The sequence below is a fragment of the Manacus candei genome, unplaced genomic scaffold (genome assembly GCF_025592945.1).
Source record: "Manacus candei isolate 608988 ecotype Guabito, Panama unplaced genomic scaffold, ASM2559294v1 h1tg000037l, whole genome shotgun sequence".
Lineage (NCBI taxonomy): Eukaryota > Metazoa > Chordata > Aves > Passeriformes > Pipridae > Manacus > Manacus candei.
In genome coordinates, this window is record NW_026138085.1 from 2822683 (window position 1) to 2844968 (window position 22286).

At 50.9% G+C, this 22286-nt stretch overlaps 2 protein-coding genes across 8 annotated transcripts in view; one reads left to right on the plus strand and one right to left on the minus strand.

The window, feature by feature from the left end:
* Positions 1–9653, plus strand: part of NRG2 (neuregulin 2) — a 160977-nt gene extending 151324 nt beyond the window's left edge. For all 4 annotated transcript variants that reach the window (XM_051793691.1, XM_051793690.1, XM_051793692.1 and 1 more), the window contains 5 exons: positions 474–576; positions 1485–1608; positions 2859–2986; positions 5467–5691; positions 7071–9653. In XM_051793691.1, coding sequence (XP_051649651.1) covers positions 474–576; positions 1485–1608; positions 2859–2986; positions 5467–5691; positions 7071–7728 — 1238 coding nt within the window. In that variant the 3' untranslated portion in view covers positions 7729–9653. The remainder of the gene's footprint in view (positions 1–473; positions 577–1484; positions 1609–2858; positions 2987–5466; positions 5692–7070) is intronic.
* Positions 9654–13594: 3941 nt separating this feature from the next.
* PSD2 (pleckstrin and Sec7 domain containing 2) overlaps positions 13595–22286 on the minus strand; it is an 86487-nt gene continuing 77795 nt past the window's right edge. For all 4 annotated transcript variants that reach the window (XM_051793686.1, XM_051793684.1, XM_051793685.1 and 1 more), the window contains 4 exons: positions 19281–19438; positions 18122–18266; positions 16882–17025; positions 13595–15325 (listed from right to left, as the gene is read on the minus strand). In XM_051793686.1, coding sequence (XP_051649646.1) covers positions 15119–15325; positions 16882–17025; positions 18122–18266; positions 19281–19438 — 654 coding nt within the window. In that variant the 3' untranslated portion in view covers positions 13595–15118. The remainder of the gene's footprint in view (positions 15326–16881; positions 17026–18121; positions 18267–19280; positions 19439–22286) is intronic.

Consider the following 22286-nt stretch of genomic DNA (forward strand, 5'->3'; position numbering starts at 1 on the left):
CAAGGCAAAGGCATTCTGAGCCCGTCAGAGCAGAGCCTGTGATCAGGGCATCACAGGGCACGTGTGCTCGTGGTGAGTGGGGGGTGCTCGGGGGCTTCCTTGGTAGGTGACTAAGGCACCACAAAGGGGGGAACTGCTGGAAGGGAGAGGAGAGTCGTGGGGCTCCTTGAGATTAGTCACTGTGGGAGAAGAAGGGAAAGTGAGAAGTGTGAGTGCAGAAGGGGTGAGCTACCGAGTGAGAGAGGGCCAGGGTACAGGGAGACAAAAGGAGTGAGGGTCTTGTGAGGGGTGAGTAAGGTTGGGCCAGCTGGGCTCAGGTTTGGGGCAGCTCTTAGACGGGCAGTGGATTGGTAGGAGGTGTGCCCGAGCCCTGTCCTCTGTCTTACCCACACACAGTGCTGGTTCCTGTGCAGCCAGAGGCACCCCTGGTGTTGGACCCCATTTGTAACTGGATCCTTTTTCTCCATTTGCAGAAGCAGAGGAGCTCTACCAGAAGAGAGTTTTAACCATCACGGGAATCTGTGTTGCCTTGCTTGTGGTGGGCATCGTCTGTGTGGTAGCTTACTGTAAAACCAAGTGAGTATGGGTGGCTGGCAGACAAGAACTGGCCAGAGGTTAGTGAGTGGCAGTGTTCATGCTTCACACTCTCCTGCTTTTCACCCAAATGCTATTTTAAGGAGATGCTCTGCTGTGGTGTTCCCAGGAAGGTCTCATGCAGGAGGCCAGTGAAGCCATTTCCCAGGCTGTGCCTGAGCAGAATGCTTTCCTGGGACCATCTGCTTATCCTCTGAAACAGCACCATTTTGCCCAGCCAGGTGATGCTGTGTCACTGGGAAAAGCTGGCCCCAAGCCAGCAGCTCACCTTTTGACAGCAGAAGCACACTGGCCTGTTGTGCAGGAGTTGTGGGCTCAGCTGTGTACATTCCAGGGACTTTTGGAGTGATTTTGATTTAACAAGAGGCTTGGTAACTTCTTTTATGGTCAACCTTTCCTGCCTGGACAGCACCTTTCTCCCTACTTAGCCTGCACCTCATCTCAGTTCAGGCTGCCCCTGGGACATGGTGTCCTGCCAGGGGCATGGGTAGGCTTTGCCACTTTGTCCCTCATGCAGGACAGGTCAAGTGCCTTTCCACCAAGGTCAAGCCAGGACTTGTTCCCCCTTTTCTTCTCCTCACCTTTCTCCTTCTCCCCAGCACCATAGTGTCCCTGCCTCTCCTGAATTGGGATGGACCTTATCTTGAAAAAGGGACCCTGGATCCAGCTTCTCAAATTGCCCATGATAACAAAAGTTCACCTTTTGTTTGGAAAAGCAGCAGAACGTGGCAAGTGTTGAATGCCTCGTTCCTTCTTGTTTGCAACTTCCCACAAACACCATGGGAACATCCATGTGTTCAAGACTTGCCTCCTCTACTGTCTGTGGGGGCAGAGAGCCCCACCAGAGAAGTCTTCCTAATAGATTTTCTTTTTCCTCTTCTGTTTTAAAGGAAGCAAAGGAAACAAATGCATAATCACTTGCGGCAGAACATGTGCCCTGCCCATCAGAACCGGAGCCTTGCGAACGGGCCGAGCCATCCACGTTTGGATCCCGAGGAAATCCAGATGGCCGATGTAAGACCCTCTGTCTCCATCTCCCTGCAGGTTGTTTTCCACCAGGGGTTTGGCGTGGGTGTGGGTGTGTGCTTACACATCTGTGTGCAAGCCCATGAGGAGCTAAACACTAACAAACCCGAGCAAAGAGATGAGATTCCGCGTAAAAACATTTCCGAAACCAACATCTGAAGGGAAATGTGATTTTACTTTGAAGTACGGGATGAGATTTGGGCACTCAGGACAGGCTTGTTTTGATGAATCAAGTGTGACCCTGATTTCCACTAAGAGAGACGTTCCCAAAGTTTCCTGTTTATTAAGCTATCCCGTCAAGTCCCACTTTGTGGGATGACAAATGGGATCGGCGGGGCAGTGACCAGAGCTGACGTGGTGACCACGTTGTGCTGAAGCAGGTCATGGTCATCTGGTCAGCACTCCATCAGCCCACGTGCCCTTGCCAGGAGTTGTGTCCTGGCCAAGGTGGGATGACCTGATGGGGTGCCAGTGTCAGACCAAAGAGAATGATTTAAGTCTTTAGGACTGGATCCAGAAGGACAGTTCGGCCACTCCTGTGACTTCAGTCAAACCCCATAAACTCAATGGGTTTAAGTGCCTTGCTGGACCAAGGCCTTGGGAGGGGTCAGAAAAAGGGAAGGGGGAGGCAGAGCCAAACAAGAAGTACTGAGGAAAATGAGTCCATTGAATCAGCTGTGAGCTCTGCTGGGTCACCCTTTGGATGGTAAAATCTGGCTAGGGTGAATCCCAGCCACGAAGGAAGAGGGAAAGGGAATTCTAAGAACCACAGTTCCCTAGCCCCAAATTACTGCCTCCTGCAGGGAGCTTAGTGTCACTGTGAGAAGCAGTGCTGGTTGATAGATGGAGGAATATCTCAGCACAAATATTTGGATCACACTGGGTGTTTCTGTAGGACTCAAATCTCTGACAGATTTCACATCCTTCTCTTTTTGCTGGTGTAACCTCCTGTGGGCAGACACGTGTCTCTGCTCAGTAGCTACACATGGTACCACTGTCCCCTGGGGAGACCCTTGTCTCTCCATACCCTTCTGCAGTCCCCGTGCCATAGCCCCTTTCCAGTGTTCAAAGTGAAAGGGCAGAGAAGAGCCTTCACCCTCCTTGTCTTTTCCCGTAGGTTGTGGAGCTTCTGGGTTCACCCAGTCCTCACCTGATTTCACCAGAAATACCAGCTGAATTTCTCTGTGGCAGCATTCACAAACTGATGGCTGATCTGTGTGGTTCTTCATGTTTTACAGTATATTTCTAAGAATGTTTCTGCCACTGAGCACGTGATCCGAAGGGAAACAGAGACAACCTTTTCGGGCAGTCACTCCTGCTCCCCATCTCATCACTGCTCCACGGCCACTCCAACGTCCAGCCAGAGGTGATGTGTACCATTTCCCCCTGAACTTTCTCCTGCTGTTTGCCTTAGGATGCTGTGAGATTCAAAAGGTTTTCCTTTCACCTCGCTTTCTGTTTTCATTTGATGTTTGGCTCTGCGCTGGCATGTGTGCCGTGTCTACACTGCAGGTCTTTGCAGGCACAGCTAGATGGTGAGAGGTGTGGAAAAGTGGGATCCCGGACCTGCAGGGAGGTGCCAGCAGGAACCTGCAGCCCTGACATTGCTGGGAAACAGGAGGAAACCAAGCTGTGCTTCCATGCTTTTTGCACAGACCCAAATGGGAGGATTCATGTAGGAAAGGCTTTGCAAGTTGTATTTGCAGCACACTGGCTACCTGAGATAATTCATGAAGCACACACAGGCTGTTTCATACTTAGAATGTATTTGCTGCATGCAAGACAAAGCATACAAAATATCACAAAATGTTTTGGTCAGTTCCTCAGAGTCAGGGTCTGCCTTGGAACTCACAGGTTTTCACCAAAAAAAACCCTACTCCTGCACGATTTATCACAGTCCAGAGAGTTGTGTTAGAATCTCAGCCTCTGAGGTGGTGACACCTCTCTCATTGGAAGTCTTTCTGAGGCTTTCAGGAAAACTGGGTCTAGCAGGAGGGTACCAATATTTCTTGTGACACAGGATGAGATGTATTTTTTGTTTTAATTTCAAAATAACTGTCGGAAGAAGAGCTGCATGGCTTGGAAGCTGAACTTCTCATGGTTTTCAAGAGCATTTAAATTGCAAATAGACTCCCCTATTTTTATGATGTTAAGAAAAGTCTTTCAAATGCCCTAAGGAGAATCCTATGCTGTTTTGAGTTTGGATGCTCCACTTCTTCCTCTTACTCAGCTCTTGTGCTTCTTCCAGTAAGTGACGGTGTTTTCCGTGGAGATCCCTTGCCCTTGATACGTGACTGGCTCATGTACTTCATTAGCCTGATGGGTTTGTCTCCATTCATCCAGGAATCCTAGAATTCTTTCAGCTAAAGCTCGTAGGTGGCTCCCAGCAGGTTTCCTCAGGGTTCAGGCATTCGTCAGGGTTGAGCAAGTACTCAAGATCAACTTCCGATACTGAACTTGGGTTTTCAGGTGAATCCCTTCCAGATTCCTTTGGCTAGACCTCCAGCAAGCAGAGAGGGAGCCAAGAATGACTTGATGGGCTGGAAATGACAGATTTTTCCAGGGAAATCCCACCCCTCGTGAGCTAGACGGTGTGTTTTCCAGGTTTTTTGAATTTGTACTCTGCAGCCCAGCCCTGGATAGGTGTGTGCGAGCTTGAGCCAGGTGTGCAGAGGCTCCTGTGCTGGCAGAGCTGCACTTTGCTGGCCTTCCATGCTCGCTCCAAAGTCCTGGGCCATCCCTGGGCAGCTCCTGAAGAGCAAAGGTGTGCCTGGAGGGCAGCATTAGCACATGGCAGCTGTGGGGAGGAACCTACCTTGCGTAGCCTCTGGCCCTGGCTACCTGCCACCTAATTTTCCTGAGTCAAGTGCAGCAAGCAGGTGCTTCTTGAAGTCATGCCAGAGGCAAACTACTGGCATAATCAGGCTCCATTTTACTCCATCAGTGCCTCTAATGAGGACACTGTTTGAAGTTATAAATGAGCATGTGCCTGGAGCCATCAATAATTAACAAGTTCTTGGGAAGTCTTAATGAGGCCTGCTCTCCTCTGCAAACCCCCACCCAAAATCCTCCACCGGCACAGCTCCATCTGGTGCAGTTTGGGAGTTCAGAGGTGTTGTATTTCTGCCATGGAGGGTGCCAGTGTGGTGGCCGTGGTGTGGGTGGGACCCCAGTGTGCAGGTGGCCCCGTGTGACCCCGGTGAGTCCCTGTGGGATGTCCTGTTTCCCCCCAGACTAGGACAGGTGAGGCTCTGAGTGCTCAGAAAGGTCTAGCCAGCATATCATAGCTTTTGTCTAGCACCTTGAAAGTGTTTTGCTGCCAAAATCTTTTATAAACCAGTGGAAACTGAACATCCAGATCTCTCTTTGGTACACTTCTCTCTGCTAATTTTGAGTGGCTTCTCCTGGCTCCTCTCTGGTAGCAATTCCAAAGGGGCTGTCACTTGGCAGTGCTGGTGGCACATTTGAAGAAACTTGGCTGACTTGCCTTGGCATGGCCACTGTGTTGCTCCACACCCAGAATGGTTTGCAAGCACAAATCAGGATTGCACTGGCCTTCCTCCAGAGGCTGTCCCTTCACGGCCATTTATTCAGTGGTGGGATAAATATCTTCTATGCACTGTTTTGCTTTCTTTGTCCTCTAGTGATATCTCCAAGAAGTAGCAAAGAAAGGCAAATCAAAGGTAGGGTTGGGAAGCTGGGCACATCCCTGGCCAGACATATCCTAGTGAGAGAGAGAAAGGGGATGCCAGTGCAGAGGTGCAGAGCTGAGTGTGAGCAGTGCTCTTCGGAGAAGAGCTCGAAGGGGATTCCTTGCTCACTGTCCACTCGGGGTTTGGTCCACAGACACGAAAGCCACACCTGGAGCTTGGAGCGAACGGAGAGCCTGACTTCAGACTCCCAGTCTGGGATAATGCTGTCCTCGGTGGGAACCAGCAAATGCAACAGCCCCGCGTGCGTGGAGGCGCGGGCTCGCCGCGGGGCCACCTTCTGCATCGAGGACTCGCGGAGGCCCACGACGCAGTACCGGGACTCGGTGGATTCCCTGCGGGACTCACCCCACAGCGAGAGGTCAGACCCCACTGCTCGGTGCCACAGCAGCACAGCGGGGTAGAGCTGTGCCCTCCGTGCACAACAAAAACATGTTTGCCCTTCCCAGCCCTAGAGCAGCAGTGCCATGGTGGCACTGGAGAAACTCCAGCTCTGTCCTGCCAGAGGAGGCCACTCTGGTAGGGGCAGCAGCCAGTGCTGCATCCTGCTCACCTGGTGGCAACGTAGATTTGGAGCACAGGGATGACAGGAATGTAAAATACCTGGCTGCAGTCAGCAACTGGTGAAGAAAAACTGGCTTGAGAGTGCACCCCAGGCAGCTTGGTGGGCTGGCAGCTCAAGCAGGGTCTGGCCCTCAGGTACATGGGGACAAGGTGTGTGTCCTCAGCACAGTCCTGGATGCCCTGGTGAGCAGGATGTTGTACGTGGGCACAGCAGTTGGATAGGGCTTGGTATGATCCAGCCTTCCAAGGAGCACAACTGCAGAGCTGAGATACCATCAACAGCAGTAACAGTTGTCCTTCCCTTGGTTTGGTTCCTCATGGTGTAGAAGCACACCTCCACCCTTGATCCAGCCCTTTGCAGGTAGCCATTGGTGATGCTGGGTGGCCACATGGGCAGTTACCCTTCAAGGCAGTGGGACTTGTCCGTGGGGCAGAGGAGAAAGGCAGTGCCTCCTGCTCTCTCATTCCTGTCCCTGGTCCATTCAGGTTGACTCAGCTCGTACAGAGATCTCATACTTCACAAAACACATGGGTAAAAAGATGCTGAACTAGCCAGAGAGCCTGGGCAGATGGAACTGGGCAGAGACAACACTGGGACTATTGAGAGGAAATGAGATCTGCTCCTTAGAAAGAGGTGATGCCAAAGGAAGGGCTGTTTGGAGAGGAGCTGGACTAGACACAGATGGCCACACTGATGCTGTCACTAGAGGACAGTGGTAGATGCATTTTTGAGACATAAGATTTTTGCTAAGTCAGAGTAAGCAATGCCCAGGCTTTCCCCATCTGTGGCCTGAGCAGGAGGAAGGAATTTGGGGATCTTGCTTGGAGAGAAGCCTGGCAGCTCCAGAGGGAACAGAAGGCAGGCAGATGAGAGGCAGTGAAGCCTTGCCTCAATGATTCCAGGCGGGAGTTGCATGCCGAGTCCCTCTGGAGGGGCAGCCTGGGGATGCACAGTGCACGGTGTCCTAGTGCCCCACTGAAAGCAACAGCTCACCCTCCCTTGGCCCATCAGTGCAAGCTCCCTCCACCTGGTTCCCCAGGAGTTGTGGAACTCCAGGACTGGGTGCACCAGAGGCCTCATGGGTCCCCGGGCCGGGCGTTCGGCAAAGCGCGGGCGCAGCTGATGGTTTTGGGGGTTTTTTTCGGTGTGTCCAAACAGAGGTGTTCTTTTTTCAGGTACGTGTCGGCCCTGACCACCCCAGCACGCCTGTCGCCCGTTGACTTCCACTACTCGATGACCACGCAGGTGCCCACCTTCGAGATCACCTCTCCCAACTCGGCGCACGCCGTGTCCCTGCCGCCGGCGGCTCCCATCAGCTTCCGCGTGGAGGAACAGCAGCCCCTCCTGCGGCGCTACCAGCTCCCCTTCCAGGACACGCAGAGGTACGACAGCTACTACCAAAGGAAGACCTACCTAAACGACAGCATGGGGAGCCTTCCTTCCAGCCCCTTCCGCATCACGGAGGACGACGAGTACGAGACGACGCAGGAGTACGTCACAGCGCTAGAGCAGCCAAAGAAAACAGCCAGCAGCAACAGGCGGTGGAAAAAATCCAAACTGAACGGGCACGTCCCTCACAGAGCCAGAGCCGTCCGGGACTCCTTCTCCTTGAGCAGCGCCTCTTACAGCGAGTCTGACGAGGAGCTGGTGGCCGAGAGCACCCCGTTCCTAAGCACTCAGAACAATGAGGCGGCGCACACAGAGTCGCCACCGCTGCACCGGCCGGGCGACAGCCGGACTCACTATTCCTGCAGCAGACACAGCGCCCACGGGGAGAGTGGGCGCAGCAGCCTGGCACACGTGGCGCCCAAACCGGACCCCGACCCTCTCTAGGCACCTCCCAGACTTCGTCGCACCCGCAGACACAACCGCGTGGAGGAGGCCGGAGGAGGGAGGCGAGACAAAACAGAAACAAAAACAAAAACAAAAAAAACAAACCATGGAACAAAAAAAAACAAACAAACAAACAGAAAAAAAAAACGAACACAAAAAAACAAAACAAAAAAAATAAATATTTTTATTTTATATAAAAGAGGGGGAAAAAATATAACAAATAAAATGTTTTATTTTCATTTTAGCAAAGTTGTCTTATAATAGCTAACGACAATGACTTTTTTATAGGGAATCTCTATTTATATGTAATGTCTTGATTTACAGCTTCCGAGAAAAAAAAAAAAAAGATTTAAAAAAAAAAAAAAGAAGAAGAAAAGAAAACAAACAATAAAGTAAAAAAGAAAAGTGGGCCAATTTTTGACTACTTAAAAATAGAAAACAAAACTATCGTGGTGCCTTTTGCTGTATGCTAGTGCTGGGATTCATGCCGAGGATTCTGTTTCAGTAGCATTTTTAAGATCATAGATTTTTGTTTGGGAGACAACCCGTCACAAGGGCACTCTTCTGTCAGAAGAAAACAGCCTCGCCACTTTGCCCCCCCGTACCCTGCTATTAATGATCTTATCCTTTAAAGTATTGTTTAAACACACATTAAGGACATGAGTGGGAGCATTTCCATTATCATGTCTAACGGGGATCTGTCTTGCCCTGTAAAATACTTGTATTTTCGCTTAAATCAGGAGAAAAAGAAACCCAAAAGCACCGTGCCGAAATGCAAGAAATAACGTTTCTTTTGCCACACAGGTAGGAAGACAAAATGAAATCGTGCAGCAGCAGCAGCCCTCACAATGTATCTCCCAACCTTTGGCCATCTCACCCGTGGGTCTGGAGTTGGGTTGGCACAGATTTGTGGTCAGGCAAGGCAGACACCCGTGTGATCACACCCGAGGGGGGATCACACCCTGTCAGGTGCCGCTGAATCCGGGTCGCTGAATCCATCCTGGGCAGGCAGTGTGTGGTGTTCCCAGCGGGGTGGGCTCTGTCCAGCCCCGGTGCCCGTGGCTGTGTTGCCGTGCCGGTGCCGTGCTGGCCACAGCACCCCCTTGGCTGAGCGGTGCAGCCGCGGCGCGGCGTTGGCCGGGGCACCGTGTGCCGCGGTGCCGTAGGGCCGTGGGGGCTGTGGTGTCCTGTGTGACATCGTGAACAACATCCTTGCCAGGAGGACACCCAGAGGGTGGTCCCAAGGCGTGTCACGGCCGTGTCTCCCCCCGGCCGCGGTGCTGGGCGGTCGCCGACTGTGCTGCCTCAGGGTTCAGCAGGACCCCGAGCACTTTTGGCCCCGCTTGTCGCCCCTGCCTTGGCTGGGAAGGGCCCCGTGTGGGGCAGCCCAGCGAGGGATCCTCCCCTACCACCGTGCCATGTATTGTAAAGAAAGTTGTTACCGTCACGTCCCGCCATCGGCAGCGGACGTCGCGTTCCCAAACTCGGAGCAGCTCTGGCCATCGGCCCTGTGGCGCAAAGAGACAGTCCTGCGTGTCCAGGCGGCAGAGCACCCCCCGTGGAAGTGCCCCTCTCTCCTCAGTTCTCTGCAGCAAACCTGTTTACATTGTAGCCTGACTTTTTTCTTTTTATATTTTTACTTCTGCATGTCCTTTGCATTTCAGATACTGTAGATTGGATGCATGGTGAAGCTGTGACTGAGAAGATAATACAACAATTGACAGTGTATTATTTCATTTAACTTTTAGCAATAAAGTAACTAAACCCTCTATTCCTCACCCATGATGGGGTCAGATAGAAAACTCTGCTAATTTGTCATAAGATGATTGTCAAAGTTTGCTCTGGATTGTCTGAATGTCAGAACTCTCGACTGTTTAACACTTGAACATTTTTTTATATTATAAATAAAATAAGAAATAACAAGCTGTGGGCTGCATTAATATCAGGCCCTTTGGGGGGCAAGTGGGGAGCTGTAACAGGTACCATCCACAGAATCACAGACTGGTCGAGGCTGGAAAAGATTTCTTCCAAATTCCCTGCTACAACAGCTCACCCAGAGCCAGTTGCCCAGGCCTGTGCCCAGTCAGGGTTTGAATGTCTCCAGGGATGGCAACACCACAGCTTCTTTGGGTAGCCTCTGTCAGTGTTTGGCTCCACTCAAAGCAAAAAAGTGTCTTCTTGCATTTAGACTGTATTTACTATTTTTTTATTTTCTGCCCATTGCCTCCTGTCCTGTCACTGGACGCTGTTGAGAAGAGTCCAGCTTCCTCTTCTTCACTGCCTCCCATCAGGTATTTATACATATGGACAATGTCCCCCTGAGCCTTCTCCAGGCTGAACGGCCCCAGCTCCCTCATCCTTTCCTCATATGAGTGATGCTCTGGTTTAGCAAAGATCTTTATGCCCATAGAGACCCATAGGTAGGTGTTTTTCTACCTGGCATGGATATTTGACCGTCACTGCAGGGATTAGGAGGTGAGTGAATGCCACCCTCACATCCCTCGGGTGGATCTCATTCCTTCTCCAACTGCAGCCCAGGAGATCCTCCTTCACTCCAAATGTGGCAGTTTTTAGCTGTTCCAAGAGAGGACAAGATCTGTGGCATGTGCTACATGCTAGCACCCATTTCAGTGACTTTTGTCAGCAGAGTGGAGATGTGTTGGGTCCAACCCTGCCAGTGCTGCGCTGTCGTGCAGCACCTGCCCACCCACAAAACAGGTCCCTTCTTCAGCTCTCCCATGGCAAATCCATGTCTCTGGATAGCCTCCCTGTAGGAGACTCACTGACAACACAGTGTATCCACAGGCATCACAGGCCCTGAGGGGGAACTCATGGCTCAGCCCAGCTCAGATCTCACTCCCTTGTTCCTGCTCAGTGAGATGAGGAGGTGCCCAAAAGTCCCAGATGAATTCCCCCTAGGAGGAGAAGGATCTGCTACACACTGGTCTGACAACCCTATGGAAATGGATAGGTTGGAACTTAATGATCTTGGTTAGAACTAGATGATCTGGTTGGAACAAGATGATCTTCAAGGTCCCTTCCAACCCAAACCATTCTATGACTCTATGAATGCACAGAGCCATGAGAGAAGCCCCCAGCCCTCACAATGCTGCCCACGCTGAAGGCCCAGATAATCACACCCACAGCCTGGGCTTCTTCTGCTCCAACCCCCCCCAGGATGCCCATTGCCTTGGAGCTAACCCTGCTGGGTCACAGGCCACCCCTAACACCCATCACATGCGCTGAGGGGACTCCAGACAGACCAGAGGGCTCAGCACTTCACCCTCAATAAGGCATCTCAACACTGATTTCCCAGAAGGTTAAAGGCTGAAGGATCCTGCCCTCCTGCCACGGGGCTCATGTCACCCAAGGAGGTCTTAGATGTCTAGGACTGGGGATAAAGCACTGAGGATAAAAGGTGAGGATAAAGCGTAAAGGATAAAGGATGAAGGTCAAATCCTGATTTGGGAGATATTTGCCATGTAACCCTTGGACACATCATGCCCCACTTCTGTGCAGCCCCAAGCCTTGCTGGATGAAGGCAGTGGTACAGTGCAGCTCTCCACTCTCCCGTTACTCTTGGGACATGCTCCAACTTCCCACTGCCTTTGATCTCCCATCTTCTCTCCTCCAGTGGCTCCTGGAGCATAGAGAGGTAGACAGGAACAGACAGAGAGCACCTGACCCCTTGGAAGGGACACATGTGGGAGATCACCAAGGCTTATCCCTGAGGAAAACAGAGAAATAGAAAAGAGAGGTAGGGAGCCCTCGGGTTCCCAAAGCAGCCCTGGCTCTCCTCAGAATCTGTGAGCTTGTGAGCTCCATTCATGGAGAACTTCCCCCAAGGCTGGCACAGCAGCATCTGCATTACAACAAAGTGCAGCTCTTGAGTCTCCTGCTGGGGTGCAGAGCAACCCTGGGGTGCAGAGCAACCATGTGGCCAAACCTCAGGGTGTACTCAATGCAACTCATCCCCACCAAGCATCCCTGCCACTCTCTGCTCTCTGGGTCCCTCAGAAAGGAGCTGTGGGTTTGCCCTGCACAGGGGGATCCTTCCCTGCTCCATGGTTTGAGGGGATCTGTGATGCTCTGCATCTGCTAAGGCATCACTAGCTCAGAGCCATGGCAGCCTCAGGATTATTTTTTCATGGTGATTTCTTGTTAAACGTGCCCCTTGATTCCCATAATTGTGTGCTATATTTAGAGGCAGCTACGCTACTTCAATTTTCTCTCCGATTGCCTCCGAAGGAAGCCTGTGTATCTCTCTCCTTTTTCCCCTGACTGGTTTATTTTTAGACTCCTCATTTCCAGCCACGTGTATTCCCAGGGTTTGGCCGTAAATATTTTACAGCGATTTTCACAGGTGGGGGGAGCCACCAAAGCCTCCTGCCAGCTCTGCTCTGCGTGTGTGATGCCTTTGCTGCCCTTCCCAGAGGGGAAGGAACTGCTCTGCTGACACAGATCGGGTGACACAAGCAGGAGAGGAGCACCAGATCCTGGCTTTGGGATCACAAAGCCTCCCCCACAAAGAAGTCCCTCTGAAATGAATTTGGTGGTGTGTCCAGGAGAAGTGGTCAGGCTGAACCACCGCTGTCAGGTGAGGTTGTGTAAGACCCAGAGCAGTCGTGGTGCCTGCTAGAGGGGTTGGCACAGGCTGGGGATGTGCCAGAAAGCACATCTGGGTACCTGCAGGAAGAGAAGAGGATGTGGCTGCCTAACTCCTCTGAGATGCTGCTCTTCTCTCCTAGAGGTGGGTGGCTGAGTCCTTGACCTTCAGAGGGGGAAGGAGGGGGGAAAGAACTGTTTTCTTCCAGGTCACAAGTTGAGGATGTGGATTGGTCAAACCAGGAATTCTGGCTGTTCTCAGTGCCCTTGTGCAGATGAGATGTTCTCACCACACCTGCATGTGTGTGTGAACCTGGATCAGGACTTGTGCACTTGGCAAACTGCTGGTAGTTTTACCCTCAGAGTGAAGTGCAAGTTTTTACCCTCAGTGCAAGTTTTACCCTCAGAGTTGTCTTGCCTCTGTCTGACATCAGCTGCCACCCCTTCCCAAATCCATGGGGTGGTGAGTCTCAAGGCTTTGAGGCCTTTTCCTGGTGCCCAGGGGAGACTTTGCAAGATCCTGCTTTTCTCTGCAAGCTGAGGATGGCAGACTGGCACCTTCAACCAAGGGGCTGAGTTGCTCCTGGTGGCAGCTCAAACACACTGGAGACATCACTGCCTGCTGGAAGGGATGCTCAGAAAGGGCAGGCTGAAGTACAAAATATAGCTGGGATTTTGGAGAGAAGGAGTTAGGTCCAGGTTTCCTCCAAACTTCCACTGTGGAGTCTGGACACCAGACACTTCATGTGAGTAGGAGCATCTTGGAGGTTGCAGAGCAAGGGATGTCTGTACAGTACCTGACACGAAAGCAATGATGCCTTGGAGAAACAGCCACTCAGTGTAGCCCTGGACTCCTCCTCTCCCCCCAGAACCTGTCCAACCCCCAAGGCAGGTGTTGGTACCTTTCTACTCCCATAAATCTCTAGGCTGCACATGGACAGACACACCTGGGATGCACCAGTCGGAGAGAAGGGTTCCTGAATGTGTTCCCAAAGCAGCCTATCTTTCCACACCTGCTCCAGGGGTGAGTCATCCATCCAAAGCACAGGCAGGCCAGTGCCTTCAGCCCCCAGGGGGATGGGGGGGGGGGTTGTACCCCACTTGTGGAAAGGAATTGCCATTTTCTGGTGCTGCCTGTCCACAGAATCCTGGCTTTTGTGCAGCAGGTGCTGGTGGAGACTTGTATCAGCCTGGCCTTCTGGTGCTGTGAAATCTGGGATCGAGCCAGCACATGGTGGAACTCTGCTTCAGACCAATTCTCTTTACCAACAGATTCAGCTTTATTGTTATTCTTTTTTCTTTACATGATTCTTAGTGCATCATTTCAAATAAACTATCAAACTGTACAAAGAAACAGAGATAAAAGAAGAGGTGACAAAGTTGGGAAGAGGTTTCTAGTGTCATGAACCATCATGGAAAACAGTAGTCCATAGGCTCTCAAACATTGAAGGTCCAAATAAATCTTATTTTGTTTTTTTAAAAAAATGCTGCAAAAGATAAACAATAAATGACTGTAATTAGCAGCTACAAGATCCTTCAAAACTGGAACTTGATTACTGTGAATGCACCGAGGGGAAAGAAAAGCAATCTGAGATAAAGGACCAAACCAAACTGTGAAATAAATAAAGTGTGGGAGGACAGTCGTGGCATTGAAATGCAGAGGAATCACTTCAGCACAACAGCAAATCATTGGACCACAGACAGCAGAAAGGAACAGGAATACAATTCCCCACTTAAAAGAGTACAGCATGTGCATCGCAGGATGGAGGGATCCAGCAGGGATGGGCAGGTGGGATTGCTCCTGCACACAAAGGTTCCCTGGAGCTGGTGCACAGCTCCAATTGTGCCTTGAACCCAAAGTGGTGGATGCCGTGGTTGCCAAACAAGCAGCCACTTGGCCAGTTTGTCTGAATAAGCAGGAACAGGAGAGCGATGTATCACAGCGAAGCCAGGTGGGATTTCCATCCGAGTAAAAAAAAGGAGAAAAAGAAAAAAAAAAGATACATAGGCTACTGCAATTTTTAAAACATCCTGGTGGGCTGGTCAGACCCTCCACATCCCTAGTGACTTCCCCAGGCAGCTTTGCCTTCACTTGCACACTGAGGTTAAAACCCACGTTAGAGTTTCCTTATATATATATATTTATTTATATATATTCATATGTATATATATATATAAAAAGGATAAGGTGACAGAGGGCACTCCAGGCCTCTCCTGCCAGGGGCAGATGATGTTCCCACGTGCCACGCTGGAGACACCTCTCACTTGGTCCGTGATCAGCTCACGACACCCGTCTCACGTCACAACGTGCTGGAGGGTGCTCCCCTCGTGGGAGGGACGTGCTCCTGCCCCTCTGTGCCCTTCTCTGGGAGCGCTGGTGGTGCCACAGACCGTGTCATCTCGGCTGAGTTTCCTGCACTGCCGGGGACTGTGACCATGAACCGGTGGGGACTGCAGGGAGGGAAGGCGGAGAGAGAGGGCTGGTGGAGAAAAGAGCAACCTGGCCCTTGACGAACCAGCACATCCCTTTGTTGTGCAGGCTGCAGCAGGAGGGAAAGAAAAGCCACTGGTGCTGTTGGGAATGAAGAAGAGATGATGCTGAAATGCCAGAGCATTGTCAGAGAGTGTCAACTAAAGCTTCTTTGATTTCTTTCACTAGAGCAATCCCCATGTCATACATGTCTACGGTTTTGCTCGGATAATTTCCTAAGTAAAATTGTGCTCATCGATCTAGTCCAGGAGCGCAGAGCATCGCCGGTTCATCCCCCTGTGCACACATTCCTTGTTAAGTGTTCTGCTCTAAAATGTCCTTTTCTGCCTTACAGCTGATGGACAGGTGCCCTTGGCTCAAGGAAGGGCTCGAATGTGTCTTCCGCAAAGCAAGGTCCTCAGCTTCCACCTTGAAGAAACTGGTCTCAATTCTCTCCAGGTCATCTGTCCCCACTTTTATCTTCATGCACAGCAGGTTGATGTACGTCTCATAGCGGCTCTTCTGCAGGGAAAGAGGGAACAGAGAGCCTGGCAACAGGGACAAGCCACGGTGTGTGTGGCAATGCCATCTGCTACTGCAGGAAAACCCATCCTGTACCATCAGGATCCCACTAATCTCACTCCCCAGGTTTAACCACAGCACAGTGCCTGGCCTCAGTGTTGAAAGGGGTGTGTCTGTGTGTGTGTATGTGTGTGTGTGTCCGTGTGTCCGTGTGTCCATGTGTGTGTGTGTGTAACACTCTCCAGCTACTTTTACAAGTCTTGGCTGCCACTCTGATTGTTTAAGGACAATACTGGGGGCAAAATCAGACCAACTGATCTGCTCCTTCCTGATTTAGGAGTTCCCTTTGATTGGTTCAAATCCTTCTGCTTGTTATTGTTTCCATCCAGTGATTCACTTGCTGCTGCTGAGTTATGTCCCCATTGCTCCTCACAGAGCACGGTATCAAGGGAGGCATCTCCTCTCTGCCTGGGTCCCTCCTTCCAGTGCTAGATGGGATCTTTTTAAGGACTTGTGTAATACCCATCCTTTCTCTTAACAACTCAGAGGCAGCCTGTACTGGCTTCTTTGTCAGCCCAGAGAAACAAGCATTTCTAGAGCACATCTCATAACACAGAGGAGATGAATTATGCTCTGGAAGTGCCAACTTCTCCTCGCAGACTGAAAAGGCAGCCCAGGGAAATGCTCGGATGGAGACTTCTCTGCAGGCATCCAAAACAAGATGCCTGGAAAATGGGAGGCAGCAGCAACCGCTTGAAAGGTTGGTACAAAGACAAGGGAACCAGCAGCCAGAAGCTGTGGCTTTGGAGAGCCTGGGTGTTACACAAAAGGGTGATGCAGCCCTGGCATGAGGGAGGTGGGATATTTCCATCCTCGGAGGTTTCTGAGGCTCGGCCGCTAAATGACACACTCAGTTTGGGCTAAGACTAGGAATACTCCAACTTCCTGCTGGAAGCAAGACTAGAGGCCTCCAGCAGTCCCTTCCCACTGACACCTATGTGGCAGGAATTTTCTGCTCAACTCTCACTGGAACAAAATATCCCATTTCTCCCACAATTAAATGCCTATTAGACTTTAAAGAGAGCTAAAACTTAGTTACATGCATCCTCAAAGAGTCTGTAATCAGCTGTAATGTTGGGTTTGGCTTTATTTACAGAAATTGTTGCAGCAAAACAAGATTAATTCTCCCAGGGATTCCCTTCACTTTTTATTAATGTTGCTGCAAAAGACTGATGCACACTAAGAACTGAACCACTTTCTTACTTGGGACCTGAGGAAATGTCAAGATTTGACACAGTAAAGGAGGATTTTCTTTCTCTCATCAGTTTTCCCCTCCTCTGGTTAGAAACCACAGAGGGGAGGGAATGTCTTTTTTTAGCTTCAGTGCAAAACAGCAAGGCTTGCTCCTGTCCCAAGACACCCATCCAGCTTGGGAGCCCTTGTCCTTCTCCCTCCTTTCATGCTCTCCCAGGCTCTCAGCCTCCACCCTGGAGTTCTCAGTTCTCCTCAATCAGCCAAGGTATCATTTATCACAGAAAAGATGAAAGTTCCTTTACCTCAAATATCAGGTAATGTTCTTTGAGTCTGTATTCCTCAGCCTCTTTTGACTTGAGGCTCTTCTCTACAGGATGTAATTTATGCTCTGCTAATTCGTCTGCAATCTGCTTCATTTTATTTTCATGAGACCTCAGCTGTTCCTCCTGCCGAGAGAAGAGTTGTCAGGTATTAAAACGTGGGAGTGCAGCACCCAAGTGCACCGCCTGCCTGTGGGTGTGGGAGCTCTCTCTGCAAGGACAAAAGCTCAGCTCCTGTGCTGGAGCCAAAGGTGTGCTGTGAATTTGCAAATTCATCTGATAAGGAGCAGTGGAAACACAGGTATCTGAGTGAGTCCAAACCTCAGGGATCTCAACTGCCAAGAGCGGATTTTTTTTTTGGCATCGGGGCGTCTTTAGCATCATAAACATGAAATGCTCCACATCCTTTAACAGCCAGGCAGAACCAGCACTGCCCCAAGAGCTGCTCATCCTGTTCTTTTCAAGATAAAAGCACCCTCCCCATTTGGGCTCTGAGAAAGGTGACATCTGGCCTCATCTGGCTCAGCAGACAGGAGCTGTATCTCTGCCCTGATATTTCAGGCTGTCCTCTCCTTTGCTGGAGGGCAGTGGCAGTGTGTCCCTACTTTTTGGAGGTGCTAAGGCATGTTGGGATTTCCCTGGACAGGGAAACAAAAGCTCCTCTTTGGATGGCAGCTGCTTTTGGTTAGCTGAGCCTTTGGCAGCTGTGGCCTTGTGCACCGGGACCCCTTGCTTCCAGAAACTTCCCTACTGAGTGAGACTCAGACTCCCCCTTCACCTGTGGCTTTGCAGCTCACAAAACAAGAGGCTGTCACCTCTGAGTGCCATGATATAAAATAAACCTGGGCCGCAAGTAAGTGAAATAAAAATAAAATAAACCTGCAGAGCTGTTGGGCTCTGCTGCCTCAACTGCGGAGCTATTCAGCTCTTTCAACTCCAGCAACAGGAAGGTGCTGGGATGTGATGGGCAAAGAACCAACAGCCAAACAGGCAGGTGTAGGTGGGGTTGTTTACAGCCATTGCACAGGAAGCACTGGCCTGACACCAGGATTTTCCACGTCTGTCCAAGTCGCCTGCTCCACTCCCCTGTTCCTGTCCCGAGCACCCGAGTGTGCCCATCAGGCAGGAACAGGGGGACCTGCTGATGAGCTCAGCACGAGCTGCCTGCTGAAGGGCTTGCTGAGCCCTGGGTACTCCTCCATCACTCCTTCTCTCATGTTACCTGGCACAGCTTGGTCATGGACGAAGGCAGGAGCGGGCGGCAGAACTTCTTCATGGAGCAGATTGCAGCTGGGAAGGCTGGAGCAGAGAAAATGGCAGCAACGAGGTTGATTCGCAGGATCCAGGAGAGCATTTCTTCCTTACTCCTGTTATGGAGGAAGGGAGAAGAGAGAGGGTGTCTGTAAATGCTCCTGACCCAGGACCAGCCACCTCACAACAGTCCTGGAGCCACCTGTGCTCAGGAGGGGCATCAGTGGCTTTGCTTTGAAGCCACTCTGTGGCACCCTGGGTTGTGACCAGAGGGAAATCCTGGATAACTGGCTCCTCTACAGTGCCCTGATGATTTCAGGACTGCTGTCTGTCTCTCAAAGTCCTGCCAGTCCTGCCTTCCTCATCAGCTCTGTCAGCATTCCTGAGGAGCTGGGGAGGGGCCAGGGCCAAGGATGTCCTGCTCTTTGGAGAACAAGAGCCGTACAACAGTGGTCCCACAGAGCAGGATGGACCCCTCAGTTGTATCATTGGTGGGACATTACCCAGGGTCTCTCATCAAATTTGCTCAGGCACTGCTCCCCCAACCCTTCCAGGGGTTTTTGCTGCAGAAATTCAGGTGTCAATCTTTAGCTTGATAGCAGTCCAATCCAACTTCCAGTGTCACCTCTCTCAGCAGAAGATGTGAAAAACACATGACAGAAGAGATGACTCAATCACACTTGACACTTATGAACAGCACAACTTTCCTCTGCAATGGACTAAGGAAGGAGGAAAATCCAGCCTGGCTGAGATGTCTTCTCTGAGGAGCTTCAGACAGTTTCCCCATCAAAGGATGATGAGGGGAACCATCACCTCCTCAGTTCAATGCACCACATGGATTTTCTCCCTTCCACTGGCAATTGAAGTTAGCAGGAGGAGCCCTTTACTGAGCCCTTTTCATCCCAGCCCATCCTGCTCAGCCCAGACTGGTGACAGATGAGAAAGACTTTCAGGATTGACACAAATCTACCAGGAAACTGTGGCCTATGACCAAGCCCTTTGAACAGTCCCTCAGCTCCTTGCTCCCCCCAGCCCTGTCCCCTGATGTGTGTGCTGACCTGGGCAGGTCAGGGGGACTCTGGCAGTGGCTGGAGGTCGGGCTGCCCATCCAGGGCAGAGCTGGTACTCACGGGGCCTGGAAGAGGAAGACTCTCCAGTCAGCTGTCTTCAGCTTGAGCACGTTGGACTTCTTGCTGTAGTCAGAGGCTTTTGTGGCTAAGGCGTGGTGCACGCGGATGGCGTTCTTCAGATCCACTTCAGAGAGGTCTTTGTCAGGTTTATATTCATCCTGTGAAGAGGAACGTTAATTGGATAATGACAACACTAACACTTGCGGGCTGCTTTAATGAACCTGCCTCTCCCCCCCGCGCTATAATCACAGAGTGCCGAGACCAGGAAAAGGCACTGCTTTGTACAGTGAGTGCTGGGAGCTGATAATGATAATAATTAACATCTGGCAACTGCTTCCATCATTAAGTTCACTGGGAAGATGTGAAGAAGGAGATGAAAGTTTCAAACATAATTAGCAATAGTTATCTCTAACACGGCACACGCCTGAGGCTTCATGGGAAGGCACGAGGCAGGGCCAGGGTTCTGCAGAGCTGCCCCCACAGCTCAGAGCTCAAGCTGGGATGCAATTCCCAGTCCACAGTGGGTACCACTGAGCACCTGGCCTGGTGCTGCAGTTTCATAGAATCATACAATCATAGAATCACAGAATGGTTTGGGTTGGAAGGGTCCTTAAAGAGCATCTCATTCCAACTCCCTGCCACAGGCACTGATACCTTCCACTATCCCAGGTTGCTCCAAGCCCCCTCTGACCTGGCCTTGGACACTTCCAGGGATGGGGCAGCCACAGCTTCTCCAGGCAACCTGTGCCAGGGCCTCACCACTCTCACAATAAAGAATTTTTTTCATATATCTAACCTAAATTTCCTCTCTTTCAGTTTGAACCCATCACTCCTTGTCCTATCACTCCAGTTTTCGGGGGGGGAGGGTCTGAGCTCTGGAACAGCAGCATCCCTGCAACCAGCGCTCTTCCACAGAGGTGTGGGGTTTGCTGGGCAGTTGCCAGACTGAGTGTAGCCCACCTGAATCACTCTTGGACTCTCTCTAGTGCCCCCTTGGCATGGTCTCCCCTGTAATTCATTAGACTGGCACTTGCAAACCGCAGCTGCATTCCCTGGATTCCTGCTTTGCTTTCTCCACTGAAGGACAATTTCACACAAGTAGGGAATTAGGCAAGAACTATATATGTGTGTATTTTATAACAAGGTAGAAAATACCAAACATGGGATTCTGAAAAGATGACCTTGGCACAGCACTTTTTAGGAAAAAGCGGAGTCCAGTCAATCCTGTGTTTACCTTTTGCTTTCCCAGTGACTGAGCTCATGGCCACTTAAAGCAATATTCTTTCTCTCACTCTGCAGCCCTGCCAGGTCAACAGTTGGTCCAGCTGGATGGTGAGATGGAAGGATGGACAGATGGGTGGATACACACATGGACAGGTGATGTAAGAGAACCTGGCCTGGCTAAAGCAAAGCACTGTGCCACCACCCTGACCATGGCAGGACAGGGTGCCCTGGAAGGGCCTGCCTCGCCCTGGAAGGGTACAGTGTCACAGGACTAATGTGCTCTATAATTTCCTTTCCTTGACTGCCCTTGGTTGTCAGCACCAGGGTAGCTCTGCCTGGTGGTGGTGGTCTATCTGTCCCAGTCATATTTCAAGCCAGACCTTGGTTTGTTCTGCAGATTGGCAAAAAGATGGTTTTTTTCTGTGTCCTGGTGATACAAATCCAGCTGTTCAGGAAGAGCCATACTGCAGGCTCCTGGATGGTAGCTCTGATTAGTGAGGCTGTTCTCTGGTGTAGGGTCAGAAAGGTCTCCCCTTTGTTGCTCTCCAGAGCACCAGGACTCCACAGGCCATGGATGTGGCTCACTGATGGGAAATAAGCCACTGAAGCTCCTCTTTTGAAGCAGTCACCCCATCCAGGAGAGTGGTTGCCACACTGTGTTCATCATCATTTGAAACTTGGCATTGTGAAAAAAAAATGCCATAAGGACAACCAGAAATGTCAGGCAGGGACTCCTGGGATTGGTGAACTCCAAAGAATAGCTCTGGCTTTCCAGCAGAGGAAGGTTGGGTGCTGCAGGCACCCTGTGTTTGGGTGGGCCTTCAGCTGGGCAGTGTAGATGACCTTTCCAGGGTAGGGATTTCAGTAGCCATAGGAATGGGCTATTAGCCTTGCAGCAAAAAAAAACAAATGCTTTGCCTTGTGAGGACCTAATGTGTTACCCCACTTGCTTGAGGAAGACACTGCTGCTCGGGCCTCCTATATTGTAGAGATCCCTCAATTCATGATGTTTTTCCAAGGCTGAAGTTCTCTGGATCTGAAAAAATCTGACCATGCTGATCTCTAATTTCAAGGCAAGCTTTCTGAAAATACAGCACAAATAACTTGGCTTAAAGACACATGACAAGAAGAACCTGCCACAGCTGCAAACTGCTCTAAGGCAGATCCTCAGCTTGAATGGAATCATCAGGTATTGCCTCTATGGATTTCAGGCTCTCAGGCTTCAGTGTCTATGTAAGGAAAAACCAAATCTTCTTTTTCTAATGCTGGGCCCAGTAAATCAGCGTGAGGTTGAACGAAGTGGGTTCTCTCCACCTTCTCCCTCCCTGTTTGCAGGAGTGCAAAGTGCTGGAGGTCACTGCACGGGCTGACTCTTCCAGGAGGCTCATCCCAGTGCCTGTGGTCATGATGGTGTGGATGGTTGATGATGCTGAGGGATGTCTGTGTGCTCTTAAACTGCTCCATCCACAGACATCCCCAAGGCTTGCCCGATGCCACACACGTCTGAAGCCACCACAGTGCCCAGCACTTACACCACAGGGTAACCTACTCCATGTAGCCTCTCCCTGGAGAATAATCCCATTGCCCTTTAACAAATCACATCAGCTCTGCTCCGAAGTCTCCAGCAGCTTCTCTGCATTTTGCCTCACAGCCCTTCTGAGCTTTGACGTAAGTTTAAGTGTGTGCATAAACTGCTGCTGAGGAAGAGATGTGTCCAAAACCACAACATAACAGTGACACAGACACTTCCAGTGAAGTGATTCTGGTTTAACTCTCAAAGAA